Raw genomic sequence first — 16,648 nt, 5'->3', positions numbered from 1 at the left:
AATCTTACAACTAGCCTGTGTTTGGGATATTTTTTATAAAGGAAAGCTAAAATGAAGACCAGAGACAATGTCATTTAGATATAGCCATCAGTATATCCGTACTGAGCAGATGCTTGTTTTTCTGTAGGTATTGTTAGCGGATGTCTGAAGAAATGGTCTGACCTGTGATTAGGAACTGTCTTCATCCTACATGGTTAGATGAGATGGAAAATTGACGGTGAATCCAAGACATGATACAGGAAGGAGCAACAATCTAACTTTTATTTTCTATGGCCAGCAGAGCACTGTAGAAGGACATATTCCAGTTGAGCATGAGCATGAGTGGGACTTCCTGAAGTTAACTCCCCTTCCCTGGTCTTCCTTGAGGCAGATCTCAACAGGCAGTAGTTTTCTGCTTGAAGACAGCTGTAGCTGGAAAACCATCTCATCTGGCCATTTGATTAAACAGTGGAGGGCTGTGCACTGAGGGAGGCTACTCTTGTCTGAAACCATGCGCTGAAATCCTCCTCTGGCATCTGCACAATACTTTCACGTACAAACTGAAACAGAAAAATGGGTTTCCTGAGTTTTTTATTTATGTGTGAGAGAGAGAAAATGGGAAAATTTGACTACTGTGACAACAGAACAAACGCAATGGCTCCTGCAAACAGTATAGTGCTTTATATCACCAGAAAATTTTTAAAGCAACTTTCAGAACAGTTGGATATGTCCTAAAATGAATTAAAAGGAAAACTACAATCTTTGTTGCAATTTATATCCTGAATCCTTCCAAGTCAAGTCTGTTTTAAATTCACAGCTGTCTTCTACCTACCATTGCAGTGCATACATTAAAGCAACTTGAAGTTAAAAAAAGAACTTAATCAGGAATCTGTCACTATCAGCCAGGTCGTATTCAGTGATGCTCTTCTTGCTCCTAAAATGCAACAGCTTCCTTTATCTATTGCAGTCAGAAGGAGCACCAAGGCCCTCCTTCCTCTGTGGCTATTTTTGAAAGATGTGTAATTGTGTGGACAGGACACACAGTTATGCTCGTCTGTTTTTCTCTATTACTATGGCATTAATATAAGGGATCAAAACATAAAGGGAACACAATAAAAACTGCAAAGAAATAGATCTAGAAAGAACAGCAAGCAACACAGACACATTCTGAACACAAAGGCAAGGCTGCCTCTCTGGTAGTGACTGCACAAGGCAAAATGGCTATTCTTATAAGGCACCACGAAAATACAGGTAGTCTGATCTCGACATGTTGGGTGCTAAATCTTTGCCTTTGTAAGGCACGACAACACTCAATATCTGAAAGATGCACAGGAACCTGATGCCTCTCAGATTTCTGTTGGTCTTGTAGATTAGGGGAAATAACTGTGATGAGAAGAAAAACCACAAGGTGGCATTATTGCCTTTTTTTTTTTTGGAACCTGGTTAGACTACACAGCAGTATATATTCTGTATTCTCTTCCCTTTCTTGCGTCCTTCCTCTTCTGCCAATTGCTTCTAGAACTACAGAAGCTGATCCCCACTTAAGATCTTGAGAAGCAGGAGGGGTTTTTTAATGCTGGTGAGGCAAAACAAAGATATCTGCAGAGTTCCTGGATCAGTGATCTATTCGTTACTTCAGTAGGATGTAACTACTGGGAACAACAGGCCTTTTTGGGACACAAGAAGTGAACGTTTCTCTTCAAGCAGCCTAACAATTTGTGACAGGTGCCACTTCCACTGTGGCGGTAAATAAATCGACAGTGACAAAATAATAAGATGGTACTGATTAATAATCCACTGCTTGTCATAATGCCTTTCTTCTGAAGAGTTCAAAGTGCCTTGTAAAAGGCAAATAGTAGCATCTTCGTTTAGTGAGATCTTAAATGATTTCAAGTTTCCACTGTATGAGGTTCACCCACAGGCACCGGCTCTCCCCACCCTCATCACACACAGAATCAAGAACTGGAGTCCTCTCACCTCCACAGCTGCAGCAATTTCTGGAGAACACAGCTCCCACACTTGTAGATTACCCAGAACCTTAAGAAAGGTGTCTGGATGAATTTCCAAGCCAGGAGTCTTGCCATATTTTTCCAGTTTCTTTAATATTTTCTGTACATAATGGTCACTCTTCACAGACTCTGGGAGTCTGGCAAGCAACACGCGAAACCTTTAGAGGAAGGAAGAACAGCAATAAAAGAGGAGCCCTGGGAACAAATGCATACCTGATTAATACCTCTGGGTTTGCCTGGCATTTATGCCACTTCACTGCCTCCATAGCTTCCACAGAAAAAATGGCTCTTTGGGGAATGCAATACTCTGTGCAATTCCGAGTGAATAATGCAAGAGCTTTACTTTATTGGACTTGTGCACCAATTCCCTTTGCAGGGCATTGAAATAGATGCTTCTTCATTGTTCATTTAAATTTTGGATGACAAACTTGGGTATGAAAGGAAATAATCAAATCCTAACAAATGCTTCCAGTTTACTACGGATTTCTCCTCTTCATCTTTTCTCTATTTATTTTGTTTAGCCTCTATGGGTTTTCCAGTGCAATCAGTGCCTAGTCTGACACACTTTCTGATTCTCTTTACTATCCTTTTTCCCTGTGCTATCATCATTCTCCTCTCTCCGTTTGCTGACATAAATCTCACTGATGTAAGTGCACTGTAACATGCAGTCTTTACCATTTCACTCTAAATGCGGAGATTCAGAAGGAGAATTACACATTACAATAAAAATAAAACTCTTGTGAAAAGACTGCCTTTTTTTTTTTTTTTATGTTTGTATAAATTCTGCCATGCTGCTTTGAGAGTCCTGGAGACTGATGTTCCAAAGCTCCCTAGACCGTGCCTGACTGGGGTGTGCTGCGGCTTCCGTTGCGAAAGGCTGAGGATTTGGCAGCACATCAGTGGAAGTGCTGCCTCCTCTGAGTTTGGGTACATGTTACTGGGACAGCAGGAGAGGGGTGAGGAATTTTCTCCTTAAACCAGTGAAAAATGAAACACATAGGTTCTCATCTTCAGTAAGGCCAGTTCTACACTCAGTAGTACACTGCTCGTATGGCTGTACAGCCAAGTCCTTATTTTCACTGGCTGCATTGCCCAGGTTACTGTAATGGTGTCACACAGGCCTTCTATAACCCAGCCACGCATGAAGATATTTTGATACAGGAAGCTATGTTCGGTGTACTCTCCTATCACACTGTTCATATATTACTTGAGGTTTTTCTCATTTCATGAGAGAGATAAGACAACTAGACTGACAACATATAGTAGTAAAGAGTTCCTAATGCGATTCAGATCTCTTGGCTAGGCATTGTGAGCAAGAGTCTGGGAAACCCCAGCCCTACTGTAAATGAAACAAGTGGTATGGGGAAAGCAACTCCTCTGTCATGACTTTGTGTCTCCACGAGGGGGTTGACCAACCTTGTCAGATACTCCCCATGGGCAGCACTTTGCAGAACAGGCCAGGCACAGAAAGCTATGCTGTCTGTCACAGCAGCCTCCTCACTGTGGAAGCACGACTTGCATATGAAGGAACAGCCAGTACTGTTCTTGCATACTAAAAACACAGTACTGTTTTTACTTATGGAAGTAAAAAGTCATATTGGGGTATCACCTCCTTTATACTCATGGAACTTTGCCCAAATTAAGGCTTCTTCTAGCAGAACTATTAAGTATAAAAGCAAAACCATATCCACTCCAGTTTCAGGGCTTATATACGTGCCAGATCTTAAATTTGGGGGAAAGCTGGAGCATATATGTTTGATTTAAAACCAGAGTTCTCCAAGATAGGCTAAGATTAGGTTTATTCATTAACACACAATTGATATGTTCCTAGGCCTCCTGCATTTTGGACCTCAGATTAGAAATGTACTTTCTGTTATCTCAAATTATGAAGGACATAAGGCTTGCTAGCAAGGAAAGCAAAAGAGGGCAGGCTGGAAAAAAACCCCAAAACAAAACCCCAAAATGTTCCATGCAGTTTGCATACTCTGTAATCCCATGTCCAAGGAATTCTCATGGGCAAGGCAGTAAGGAACATGCTGTGAGCTTGCTGAAGTATTCTGGTAGGCTGCTTCTGGTGTGTAATCTGGAAGCTGGATAGAGCTAATACCCTTTCAAACATAAAATACTAATAATCTGCAGAATTGCTGTCCTGGGAAGCATTTAGGTGATTACTTGCCTTTGTAAGTGTTGCAGCATTATCCATGGGCTACACTGGCAGAGTAATAATTTCAAAACAGATGGACAGCTAGAGTCAGTCTCCTCTGCCATCAGTTTTAGTTCTGCGAATGTTTGGTTCGGTAAGAAGTTGTGAATCTAACCCATGTAGTGTTATACTGTATCTCTCATCTTTGGTGTGCAGTGTGTTTACATAATTCCTGGCAGAAGTCTCCTATAAAGCTGCACACTGGGCAGGGTGTGTGAATGCAGGGCGTGCTTTTGCCCGTATCACTGGAAAGGAACTCTGCCTTATCCCCTTTCTTACCGTATCCAATTAACCTCTTTGCTGAGCAGGCTGAGATCTGCTCCTAGAGATCATGTCTGTATTTTTGTTGCTACCAGTTTGAAAAGCCTGCATTTCCAGAGACTGATTCAATGGTTTCTCTGATGCTTTCTTCGGGGAGAAAAAAAAAAAAAAAAGTAAAAAAGCTTTTTCAATTAAAGACAGAACTCTGGGACCCTGACCATCTCAGCTGAACTGAGGGTTTCTGTCCCTCCTTACCAGTTTAGCTCATCTTCTTCAGGTTCTGTTTTATATCTCATGTACAGCTGTCTTAATCTTTCTATGTCTCTTCTAGAATACCTCAATTGTTTCAAAGACTGGTATTGCTGATAATATCGTTCTTCCGGCCTCCTACAAAAAAAACTTAGAAGTTAAAGCTGTATTTTAAACGTCACCATACTTCTGCACAGGCAACTAGGAAGATACTAAGGAAAGCAGAAAACCAGGAATGTGAAGAACACACTGTATGTTCACTCTGTGAACACTTTGCTTGTTCAGTGTTCTGTATACGTTCATATCTCTAGAAACATACTAAAAAGTGTTTATGTTTTATATCAACTCTAGGATTTAGGTAAGAAATTTCAGAATCAAAACATTTAAACTGAAATTCAACCTCCGTTTTCTAGCCGGTATCCACTGCTTAAAACCGAGCACCGCACCGTGCTTTAAGGTACAATATTTTTTAAAATAAGGCAGAAGAGAGGTGCAATAGAGTGACCTAACCTAGAATTTTGACCCAGAGATTGAGCTCATGTATGCATTTCTACAAGAAGTACTACTGCGTTATAACAAAAATAAACATCTGCTTTTCTTTCTGGTAAATTATTTCTACTATATCCTGCCAAAGTGAGGTTACTTCTCCAAATGCAGATCAAACGGAATACACTTCAGTGGCTGTCTGGAGAATGGTAAAATAGCTACAAGTAGTAAGTTTCCATCTGACTGTCCATCCATGCTGCAGGATGCTGGAGTGATTAGTTCCTCCTGCAGTCACAGCAGCTGCTCAGGGAAGAAAACAAGGACCCAGCAACAGATAAGGAAAGCCCTGGGGACAAAAACATCCAAGTAGAAAATGGAACAGAAGAAAGGAAAGAAGGAGAAAGTGGGAGGGGAAAAGAAAACCTTGCCTATAAAACCCTTCAGAACAGCAATGTACTTGTCTGATGCTTACTGAGACAAAAGAATTTGCACAAACACCACAAATGAATGTTTCTGGGTGAAAGGAAAAGGATGACAGGCTTTGGCTGGTCAACAAGGTAGAAATGGCACTGATCTGGGGAAAAAGCCTTGAGAGAGGACATTGTAACTGTTGCTATGAGCATGGTCAAAGAACAGTTGAAGAACAATACAGTGATCTCTGAAAACATGGGTCAGCCATATAGATTGCACGTGGACAATGTTTTATTGTCTTTGGGTGAAAAGGACTTTGATGTGCAAAGTAAATATATCCAATCTTTTTAGCAAAACTATTTCCAGAAAAGTCATTCAGAAATGTCCCAAAACACTGCTGTAAAAATGTAACCTGTATGGCTGCCTGTGTACAAAAAATACATTCAACTTCACCATCCCCATATTCTTACTTTAATGTCAATCTATATAAATGCATCTTTAGAAGGCCTGAAGACAAGTCTGGTCAGAAGCAAGGAGCGTAGTGTTTTAAGAGTATACAGAAAACAGTCTCTTCCTAACTCTCGAGGCTCTCTAGGGTGTCATGTAAGCGACCAGCTGCTGCTTCTTGTACTGCTGTGAACTTCTGCCTCCTATCAGCACACAAATTAGCTTTACTTTTAATGAAAGAGCTGACATCGCAGCTGCAACTAAAACAACACAGGAAAGTGGAATTAACATTTTGTGGTAAGCACTCGTGTTGCTCAGAACGTAACGCAATGTGAGCCCACATAAATTTAGAGATCTCCTTATTCTCAGTAAAAATCCAAGTATCATTTACAGTTCTTTTAATTAATCAAATTTATGAAAGAATTGGATTAATAAAAACAATTGTAAGGGATATTAAATTTAGATTTTTTACCATCTTTCAGTCCAGCCACATCCTTCCAGGAAAAGTGCCTTCACACTGCATGGAAATGTACCAAATATGCTGCAAGGTTGCCCTGGCCTTCTCTGGCTTCATATGGAATGCCCTCTAACATTTGCATGCCAAATGCTTTCCACACATCAACGAGTTTATACAGCGTATAATGTGCTTCAAAACCAGACCTGCACCCTCACCTTTCTCTTCTGGGCCTCTGCTTCGTTGATATCATATTCTCTTTGTCCTTAATGGATGGCATGCCTACTCTGTAGTTCTTCTGAGCCACTGTCAAACTGGAAAACACAATAAGGTTTAAATTGTGTACAGTATGCCTTCTCCAGAACGTGGAAAATTCTACAGGTGCTGATAAAACATTCTTAATATTACAGACCTGCTGGAGCTATCCAGGTACAAAATTTATTGCTCTTGACTTCAGCTCAAGGGAAAAAATGCTTCAGCAAAGTCTAATTTTAAGAACGATTTGTCATGTTGATCCTACAGCTGTGGAAACCACCACATAATTGAGCAATGAGGGAACACATCTAATGTAAGCTCAGCTGGAAATGTTACAGAGACCACTGAAAAACGCAGCGGTAGAAACAAACAGTTCTACAGGAATACGATAGAACATCACTTTTCCTACAAAGCTGTCAGAGCGTAAGATCTCCTCTGTTTGCAAAGGCACAATTCATGGGGTATTTTCCAGAAAATAGATACTGTTTGCCCAGCAGTAATATAGGCTATTCTGCCACCCATGTCCATTCTCCACTCCAGCTGTGGAGCCTTCAATATCAGAAGGATATTGACCACTTGGAGCGAGTCCAGAGGAGGCCACGAAGATGCTCAGAGGGCTGGAGCACCTCTTCTATGACGAAAGGCTGCGAGAACTGGGCTTGTTCAGCCTGGAGAAGAGGAGGCTCCGAGGAGACCTCATTGCAGCTTTCCAGTACCTGAAGGGGGCCTACAAGGGTGCTGGGAGAGGACTTTTTACAAGAGCCTGTAGTGACAGGACAAGGGGTAACGGGTACAAATTGAAATCAGGGAGGTTTAGATTAGATGTCAGGAAGAAATTCTTCACAGAGAGGGGGGGGAGGCACTGGAACAGGTTGCCCAGAGAAGCTGTGGATGCCCCACCCCTGGAAGTGTCCAAGGCCAGGCTGGATGAGGCTTGGAGCAACCTGGGCTAGTGGAAGGGGTCCCTGCCCCTGGCAGGGGGGGTGGGACTAGATGATCTTTAAGGTCCCTTCCAACCCTAACCATTCTATGATTCTATAAACTGTAAGTATCATCTGAATTCGCTTAATGCTGAATTGAGTTGTTTGGGAGACCAAAAAAACCCAAAGGGGGTTGGGGAGGGAAGGAAAGCATAAGCTCTCTCCTAATGAGTTGCTTCTCCCAGTCATTCAGAAAGCCATCAGGTAACGTACCGCTGCAGTCCAGTCTTCTTAACCGTATCTTGTTGACGGGCACCTTTTGTCATCTCTTCCCGCATTCTCTGGATGACTTGCTGTAGGACTGATAAAAAATTCTGTAAAAACACGCCAACTCAACTCTGCATTCCTCCTCTCCTTGCAGAGATAATGTCACATATGCTGGCCTGACTGAGACATCCTAAAGAAACTTCCTACTTTGTGTTTCTAAAAATTAAAGTCTCTTAAAAAAAAAAATGCAGCTTTTTAAGGTGGTTTCAGGTACCCAAACACAAGTGTACCCAATTCTTTAATCACTGGTGAAAGCATAAGCTTTGTTCTTTCAGCTGTGAAAAATACCCATCACATAGAAGATACTAAATATGTCTTATGTTAGATGCTTATAAAAACAGTGTGTTATTGTATTGTTTATCTGAACAAACTATGCAGAAATTCTATTTTCAGTTCCTGTACTGTGCTGTTAGCATTCTACTGGCCTAATTGTGAAGTCGTTTGAATGTCTAAGTCTACCGTATCACTTGGACATTCTTCTTTTAAAAGTCATATGGAATTTAATGTGTTTCACATCAACAGGTATCTAATTACTTCTCTGTCTCTCCTTATCAGCATCCATTAAACTTCGAGACATATCCTCAAGTAGCCCTCCACTGGCTACAGTTTCCAGATTATCCACCTCTGAGCAGATCCCTCTGACTAACAACACTCTGCACTGTCTTTCTTGCCTTGTAATGTGAATGCTTATGTTCTCCTCTCCCTTGAGTATCTGGGAAGTCCATTTAACTCAGTGTTTTCCTTCAAATTGACATCACTGTTTTCCTTCACACTGGGGTTTCATTCCTGCGTTGATGCCAAACCTCTGGAGGCACACTGAGATGGCCATCTTCTCTGCACTATTCCCTCCAATCACTCAGGCAGTAAAACAACTGTCATACTCGCTATTAAAAATCCCAGTGTTACCTGTCAAATTCTGTGTCATCCTCTGAGGTGCTCAGTATGTCCTACGTGGTCGTAAGTGACATTTTACTGTGCACTCAACACCTTGAAGCTGTAATTCCCAAATTAAAACGGTCCTTCTCCAACATTTTTGAGAAGCACCACATACAGTATAATAGAAGATGACTGCTGAACGTTGGCTGTGTTAAATAGCAGCACAAGCTATTTCTACTTGTTTAAAGTACAGATTTGAATATGACACTGTGAATTTATAAATGTAACACATGAATAGACCAAGCTGCAGGGCACCAGCTAATGGGCTAAAATTTGAAGAACTGTGCTTATAATGAAGGCTGTCTATTAGCTGTGGCCAGGGGAGTTTCAAGAGTGCCAAGGGCTGAGTCAGAAACTCTGAAGTTCCAGCACTGGCTGGTTCAAATGATAATTCCACTGTGACCCTTACTAGTCTCAAAGTGTAGGCCTGTAGATGCTGGCTATGCCACTGAACCTTCTAGATCTGAGGAGCAGTGTGAAGCCAAAGGCTGACCTCCACAGGGTCTGGAACCTGACAGCGATATGGGCAGGGAGCTTCTGCTCAACTGAGCTGCACAGAAATCTCATCGGTTCTTGGCTTGCAGTGTCAGAACCCTTCTTAGAAGAACCCAGCCTGTTCTATTAATGGTTACTGTTTGGGCAGATTGAATAGCTGGATATCTGAAACCCACTCTGCAGATAACAGTGCTCTTGGGGGAAGAGGGCTATACTAAGCAGTGGCTGCATTTGAAATTTTGTCCAGGATAAGTTATGATGTCTAAATGCAGTTCCTGAAAGGAGTCCTGTTGGCAGATTTTGGAGAGAGATGACAGGAGGCAAACCAGGGCTAATACCACAAAGATATAGCTCCTCTGTTTGGCTGATCAACAGAAACAGAGGGTACAATATCTCTCTGCCCTCTGTTCTGTAGCATTAAAACCTGTTCCAGTTCTCCATCTGGAGAAATTAGGAAAACAAATACTCAAGCTTGTCCATATTCATAATACTTTTGAAATATTAACCTGTGTAGCCATGAGCTCATCAGACATTTATTAGAAAAGAGAAAAACAGCAAAGAATGTAGTAATTTCACTTGACCCCGATTTCTATGTCTTAATCATGTGTAAAATGGGGCATTAGCATTTACCCATTTTGCAAGGTATTATCATTTAACAATGATAAATCATTTGAAGAGACATTTACCAGTCCCAAAGAAATGCCCAGAATTCAGACATAAGTTTTATAATGAATACCCTTTGCATAAATATTTATACCTCCTCTTTTAAAGGTACGTTTTTGACTCAGAATTCAAAGCTAAACTGCTAGCTGGAAAGCTTTGGGAATAAAATCCAGTTAGTGTTTAATTTCTCAGATACAGGTCTCATGTTTTACTTCTCAGTGGGAAGAAAATGTGTCATTTGAACCGATCTGCATGCACACATTCTTCATTCCACACTACCCCTGACAAATGAGGCATACATTTAGATCATATAGTCTCTGTCTGCACAGAGATTTTTTTTTTAATGTGGAGAAGGAACCAAGCTTAGAAGACTAATCTGCTTTGTACAGCCTTTGACTGATTAGATGTGGACTGAGTGATAAACGAGACTGCCTCAGCAGTGACCTGTTGTTATACCACCGCTGCAAGGACTGCAGCTTCCACATTCACCTTTGTCCACATGATGTAACATTTAAACTTTTGGGTTAGAACAGGTCCTCACTCAGCCAACGGCACTGGAAAACCAAACTTGTATAAGCAGGCATTCTAAGGCAGCAGTCCCCAAACAACATCTAAATTACAGTTGGACAAAGGCTTTATGTAGTGTTATGGATTCTTTCCTTAAAAGAAATCTTTCTCCAAGAGTCACACTCAGCTGTATCTACTCATTATCTGCCAACAACAGAATCTCTTTCCCACTTTTGAAATATATATACACACATACATCTGGGTTAGAGTTGTGTGTGCTCTCAAAATTACATCTGTATGAGCTACGTGAAGCTTTGCAAATGTGGGGTATAAGGCTACATGGCAGCTGTACTTGTAATCCATTTCTGATTTGTCCATGAAGCATCCCATAATCAGAATCCAGGATTAAACATGATTCTAGCAGCTTCAGAATTCATTACAGAATCCAACCTTTGCTCCAGAGCTGCCCTGCAGAAACTAACTTCCCATGTTATTTACAGCTAGGCACATAATCCTTGAGAGGACCAGACTGGGAACTCGGGCCAGTCCCCTGAAATCACAGGCAATTATGTGGTAGATGTGGTTACAGAGGGTACACCAAACATCCTTCCTGAACATCACACATGCCGCAAGATATTTATGTCCCACAGCAAATGGAGGCTTCCAGCTGTTACAGCCCTCAAGATTATTTTCAAATCTCATCTCACACACAAACAAATTGTTCACCTACATCTGTAAACAAATTACTGGAAATTATAGCTTTGAATTTTCCACTGCTCCCATTCATCTTCATCCTGTGCCCTGGACAGCCGCAGCTGTGGAGGCAGTATACGACATTAGCACTAGCTTCCCGGTACATCCACCCAGCTTCTGGCAGCCTCAACCTAAAAGTCTTTCAGACCCAGAGAGTGTGCCCATTCCTTTACGTTTAAGGCTATTTAACTGGTCCTCATGTTTCATTTTCCACTTCATTCTTAAGGTTCTTTTTGCCTTTTTGATAGCTACTGAACATTCAGAACTATCCCAAATGACTCTAACAGCCTCTTCCTGTGTGGTAATTTAGAGTCTAGCAGAGCATGATGTCAGCCTAATAATGATAATACAAATATCAGTTAAAAGATAATTAGCAGCACTAAATCCCAATGTACTTTCTGGTCCAGCTTTACTTAGAAGGAAGGGAAAAGACTTAAGATTACCTAGCTTTGTACTGAAAAACACTGCAGAGCTAACAAACTGTTCTGTTAGTCTATCAAGCACAGGTAATCACTGGTGGATAAGTAGGAAGAATACAGAGTAAGAAACCCCTAATTTAAGCAGAACCCCCTAAATGAGATACATATTCAGTAGATCAGTTGTTATGGCAGAGAACAGTTCATTGTTTTTACCTCTTGGACCTTACAGATGTGCATGAGAGATTAAACAACTGCTGTAAGTGAATATTAATTAAAACCCTTACTTAATATCCACACGGGATTATATTGTCTTTAAACCAATTTGCTAATGCGGAAAGCACAGAGAGAGTTGTTCCAAGTGCCCTATGCCTGAAGACAAATACACTGGTACATCCAGCAGAGTCTTTGATATAGGTTCTCCCTAGTAACGCCGAAAGCAAATCCATTTGGTATCGGCAGTCAAGAAAAGTAACTTACAGGGGGAAAGAGATGATGGTTCTTCAGCTTGTGCTGGCTCACTCATAACATCAGATGAAGCTACGTTAATCTTGACGTTGTCTTCAGAGCAAAGGACAGTGGAAATGGCACTGCCATAAGGGCTTTGGCGGCAGGGAGATGACTGACCGCTGAGATGAGAAATGCCCCGTGTAGATTTCTTGTTCACCTTCTTGCTAAGCGGACTGAATCGTGCTTTCCAGATGCGTTTCTGTACAGAGAAGAAAAACATTAACAAAAAGGAGGGGGTTTTCTATAGCGATTTGACAACAAAGAATCACATTTCTCTAAGTAATTCCAATATTAAATCCTTCTGGTCCTCCTGTAGCCTCGTCGATTTTTCTCCAGTGACTTCAAACAAGGTAGTGATTTCTCAGGTAGGACTTCCTTAATTTTGTTATCTTTCCTCAATATACCTCTGCTATAGCATTAATGCCAACAAATGAGTGACACTGCAGCTGCAGAGAGGGATGGTGACGGAGCAACCTTCTCATGAACAGGGAAGAATAGGTCAAAGAGGCTTGATAAATGTTCAGGTCTCCTCCCAACACCCAATAGCAAATGAATTTCTTGTGTCAGGAATGTAAAACTGGTCTGAAAGCTGGCTGAATTCAGCAGGCTTGATAATCAGAACAATATATATTATAAAGGAAATGCCCCTGAAGGAAACCAATACTTCCTCTACAAGCTTCATATCAAATATGGAAAGCAGCGTTCAAGTACAATTAGTGTATATGACAAACAAATTTGTCATTAATTCAGGGAGGGAAAAAAAAAGTTTCAGCAATGCAAATTTTAAGACACATTGAGACTGACAGGCACTTTGGTTTCTTCTGCTCACGTTCATTTGGACCTGACTTTAGAGAACTGGCCAGACTCTATGGAAAAATCAGCAAGCCTGCTATTTAGAAACAACTGTGTAATTTACTTGACTACTTGACTTCCCCTGTCTGTTTGCTAACAGCAGAAAGAATATTTGCATTAAAACACAATCTTTGTCTTGTAAAAGTTTCACAACTTTTGCTGCTTATTCCCCAGAAGAAATCATAATCTTCCATTGAGTCACTTTAATTATTATGTCATGAGGGTACAAGCTGCAGGTATTGAAAAACAACAAAAGCAAATAGCCTGCATGTAACAACAGCTCATAGTGCTAGGAGTGCCTCACCTGGGGTTCTAAAAGCACTTCCGAAACCTTGTTTCATTTAACCTTACAAGGGGGGCAAAGCAAGGAACTAAAAGCTTAGGCAAACTGCTGAAGATGAAGATGTAAGATGTGCTACAGAGTGAGAAACCCAGTGGTTCTTTGAGTTCTCCTGCTTATACTCCTAAACATCACTCATCCCTCTTCATCTTCTAGCAGTCACTTCAGCAGTTTTAAAAAGAGAAGTCTTTCTGTGGTTTCAGAAAGATAGTAAAATCAAGTGTTACAGATAATAACTGATAGGAAATTAAACACTAGAAAATTGACTATTTTTCTTTTAAAAGGCTTTCACCTGAATGGCTTCTTTTCTCCTTTCCCTGGCTTTGCTTTCAATGTGGCAAGTGAATCCTGCTTTCTTTAAAGGCCTCAACATTTGGAATTTGTTTCCTAATTTAGCTTTAAATTCTGAGTAAAAAGGCAACCAAACAAACCATGACTAGAACTCACTAGAATAAGGCCTCCAGGATACCAATCTGAAATCCCCATTTGACTGAAAAAGACCTATTTGAGTGAACACGTACAGCTACATGACTCCGGGGCATAAAAAGGGGGCAAATGAAAACAGGAGGCTGATTATGTTTTAGCTGAATATTTAACTCTTCCCACATCAGTACATCAGAGACCAAGCCACAGTTTCAGTCAGCTACATACTGCTCTCCCTATTGCCTAGTATCAAATTGTTATTCTTCAGGACCTAGAGAGACAAGTACTCTGCAATCACAAGATCCAGAGCAGAAAAAGTGGTATCCTGGAGTTCAGTTAAGCAGCAAAACAAATGCTTGAAAAGTTGGAGTAGGTCTCAGGGAAGAAATTAACACTGAAGTTACCTTTGTGTTTGTAATAAGGACCTCCCACATGTATGTTGCTAACTTGTCGTCTTCCGTTTCTTTTACTGTTTTTTTACTTCCACCAGGGTCCCTAAGTGAAAACAATTCAATTAGTTTTCCATTTTGAGAGTCTTATGTTCACTGTAGCTTCTTTTAAGAGATGCAATAACTGGAGAGTACACGGTGGCTGATTGCTACTATGATGTATGTCTTTGCTTGTAAGAAATGGAAAGAAAATGCCAGCTGTATAAACCGTGAGTAAGTTACAGTCACCAGTGAAGAACCAGCTAAAGAAACACAATAATTCTACAAACTATCATGCATACACTGGGCCAGCTTATGCTCTCAACTTCCTCTGTGCAAGTACTGAAGAATTTTGTCCAGTACAGCAAGATTTTGTGGATAGGAGTAAGAGCAGGTTCACACAAGTTTGGTTTTTCAGTGCCGTTGGCTGAGTGAAGACCTGTTCTAGCTAGAACAGAAGTTCTAGAACTTCTAGAAAAGTTTAAATGTTACATCATGGGGACAAAGGTAAATGTGGAAGCTGCAGTCCTTGCAGCGGTGGTATAACAACAGGTCACTGCTGAGGCAGTCTCGTTTATCACTCAGTCCACATCTAATCAGTCAAAAGCTGTACAAAGCAGATTAGCGTTCTAAGCTTGGTTCCTTCTCCACATTAAAAAAAAAATCTCTGTGCAGACAGAGACTGTATGATCTAAATGTATTCCTCATTTGTCATGGGTAGTGTGGAATGAAGAATATGTGCATGCAGACCAGTTCCAATGAAACTGAAGGAGAGGAGTGGTGGTTAGAGACAGCAAGAGCGAGCAGAAGGGAGTATACAGCAAGAGATTACACTGCTTCAGAACCTGAAATGAATCCAGAGCCTTATGCATTTATCCTTTGCTGACAGTCTGTATCTGTGAGACTTGCTGACAAACTGTTTCTCTTATTTCAGTCTATTGTTTGGTTCTCACATGTAAAGGGGTGGAAAAACCCACCCACAAAACATACTGGACTGATGCTCCTCTCCAACTTCCCAGGCCAAATCTACATAATACAACTCTGCCTCCTCTGCTATACACAGGAACAGTTTGTCTTGACTGAGAATATACAGAGAAAACAGAACAGCTCTGAAGAGCTCTGCCCTGCAAATCGAGCATAAACTGTGCATTGTTTTCCCAAACACTCATGAATAATTTAAATACATGTTATGTCAACAGGATTATATTTACTAAAAAGGTTTAGAAGTTCATATTTACATTTAACAGTACAGAAGTTCAGAAGTAATGCATCTGTTACAAATACCCAGCAGTGTCCTACGTAACTGATAGAATAAAAATAGCTAGCTTTGTTCTGTAATGATAATGTATGTGGAATTCCTGTTGAATTCACTGAGACAACCCTCCAAGAGAAGGCTATGGGAATACGCATACATATATAAGTACACGTATTTCATTTGCTTAACTGTTAACCACAAGGTAAAAAGGAAAGAAAACACAACTAGATTTGGCAGGGGTAGCTCAGTATTTTCTCCTAGTTCTGCAACTTGTGACAACAGACGAGCATGCTGTGCTGCCGTCTTGGCTGTACAACTCCCTGCTGACTGCACGGGGGCAAAGTCAATGCAAAATTTGTTTTACGCTGCAGGACACAGACTTAATAACATTTCACTCAAACAGTTATTACTTGAAAGAAGAGAAATAACAACAAAAAGAAGAAAAGGTCCCAAACTCCTCATTTCATCTATTGCCACACATTGTGCACATACAATGGATTCCAACAGGTTAATATGGAAGACATCGAACGGTTGGGTTTCAGAGTCAAAGCTTCCAAAAGCCAGTGTATGGCACACAGTTGTTGGAAAAGACGTTTGCTGCAAAGAAAAGAAACACGTGTTATGCTACAGAGTCAGGGAGACAGTCCAACTGGCATCATGTTGGCTGAAACAGATAACCTCTAAGAGTAAAAGGTCTTGCTGATAAAAAGCATTTCTGTAGCAAACTATTTTTACATTGTCCCAGTGACTTCGGGACACCTTGAGCTACGTACTGCTGATCCCGAAAGCATATTTTGGATGTGAAACTTTTCAGTGGAGTTATCTTGGTGATGTGCTCAGTGCATTCATACCTATGAGAATTCCAGCATTTATCCCCTGAAGTTACAGATTCCTGTAAGGTTTGGATTCTGCAGTAGCTTTAAGATTTTGCATGTAAGAAAAAGCAGCATGTGAGTTTTAAAAGTTGGACCTAACTTTTTCTGAACTAAGATTATCTTTGGCATTTTAGCTTATTCCACATGCAAACGTTTCTATGTTAAAACATTTTTGGTAAGCAACTGGGTTAATG

At 40.8% G+C, this 16,648-nt stretch overlaps 1 protein-coding gene across 1 annotated transcript in view; it reads right to left on the bottom strand.

The window, feature by feature from the left end:
* Nucleotides 1-440: 440 nt before the first annotated feature.
* Nucleotides 441-16,648, bottom strand: part of CCDC60 (coiled-coil domain containing 60) — a 64,829-nt gene continuing 48,621 nt past the window's right edge. Inside the window, 9 exon segments of the mRNA XM_010147534.1 lie at nucleotides 441-539; nucleotides 1,957-2,146; nucleotides 4,708-4,841; nucleotides 6,179-6,305; nucleotides 6,712-6,813; nucleotides 7,948-8,035; nucleotides 12,252-12,480; nucleotides 14,301-14,391; nucleotides 16,072-16,176. Coding sequence (XP_010145836.1) covers nucleotides 441-539; nucleotides 1,957-2,146; nucleotides 4,708-4,841; nucleotides 6,179-6,305; nucleotides 6,712-6,813; nucleotides 7,948-8,035; nucleotides 12,252-12,480; nucleotides 14,301-14,391; nucleotides 16,072-16,176 — 1,165 coding nt within the window.

This window comes from Eurypyga helias, unplaced genomic scaffold (genome assembly GCF_000690775.1).
Source record: "Eurypyga helias isolate BGI_N326 unplaced genomic scaffold, ASM69077v1 scaffold1602, whole genome shotgun sequence".
Classification (NCBI taxonomy): Eukaryota; Metazoa; Chordata; class Aves; order Eurypygiformes; family Eurypygidae; genus Eurypyga; species Eurypyga helias.
The sequence above is the reverse complement of the archived record's forward strand: the minus strand, read 5'-3'. Positions and strand labels throughout refer to the sequence as shown.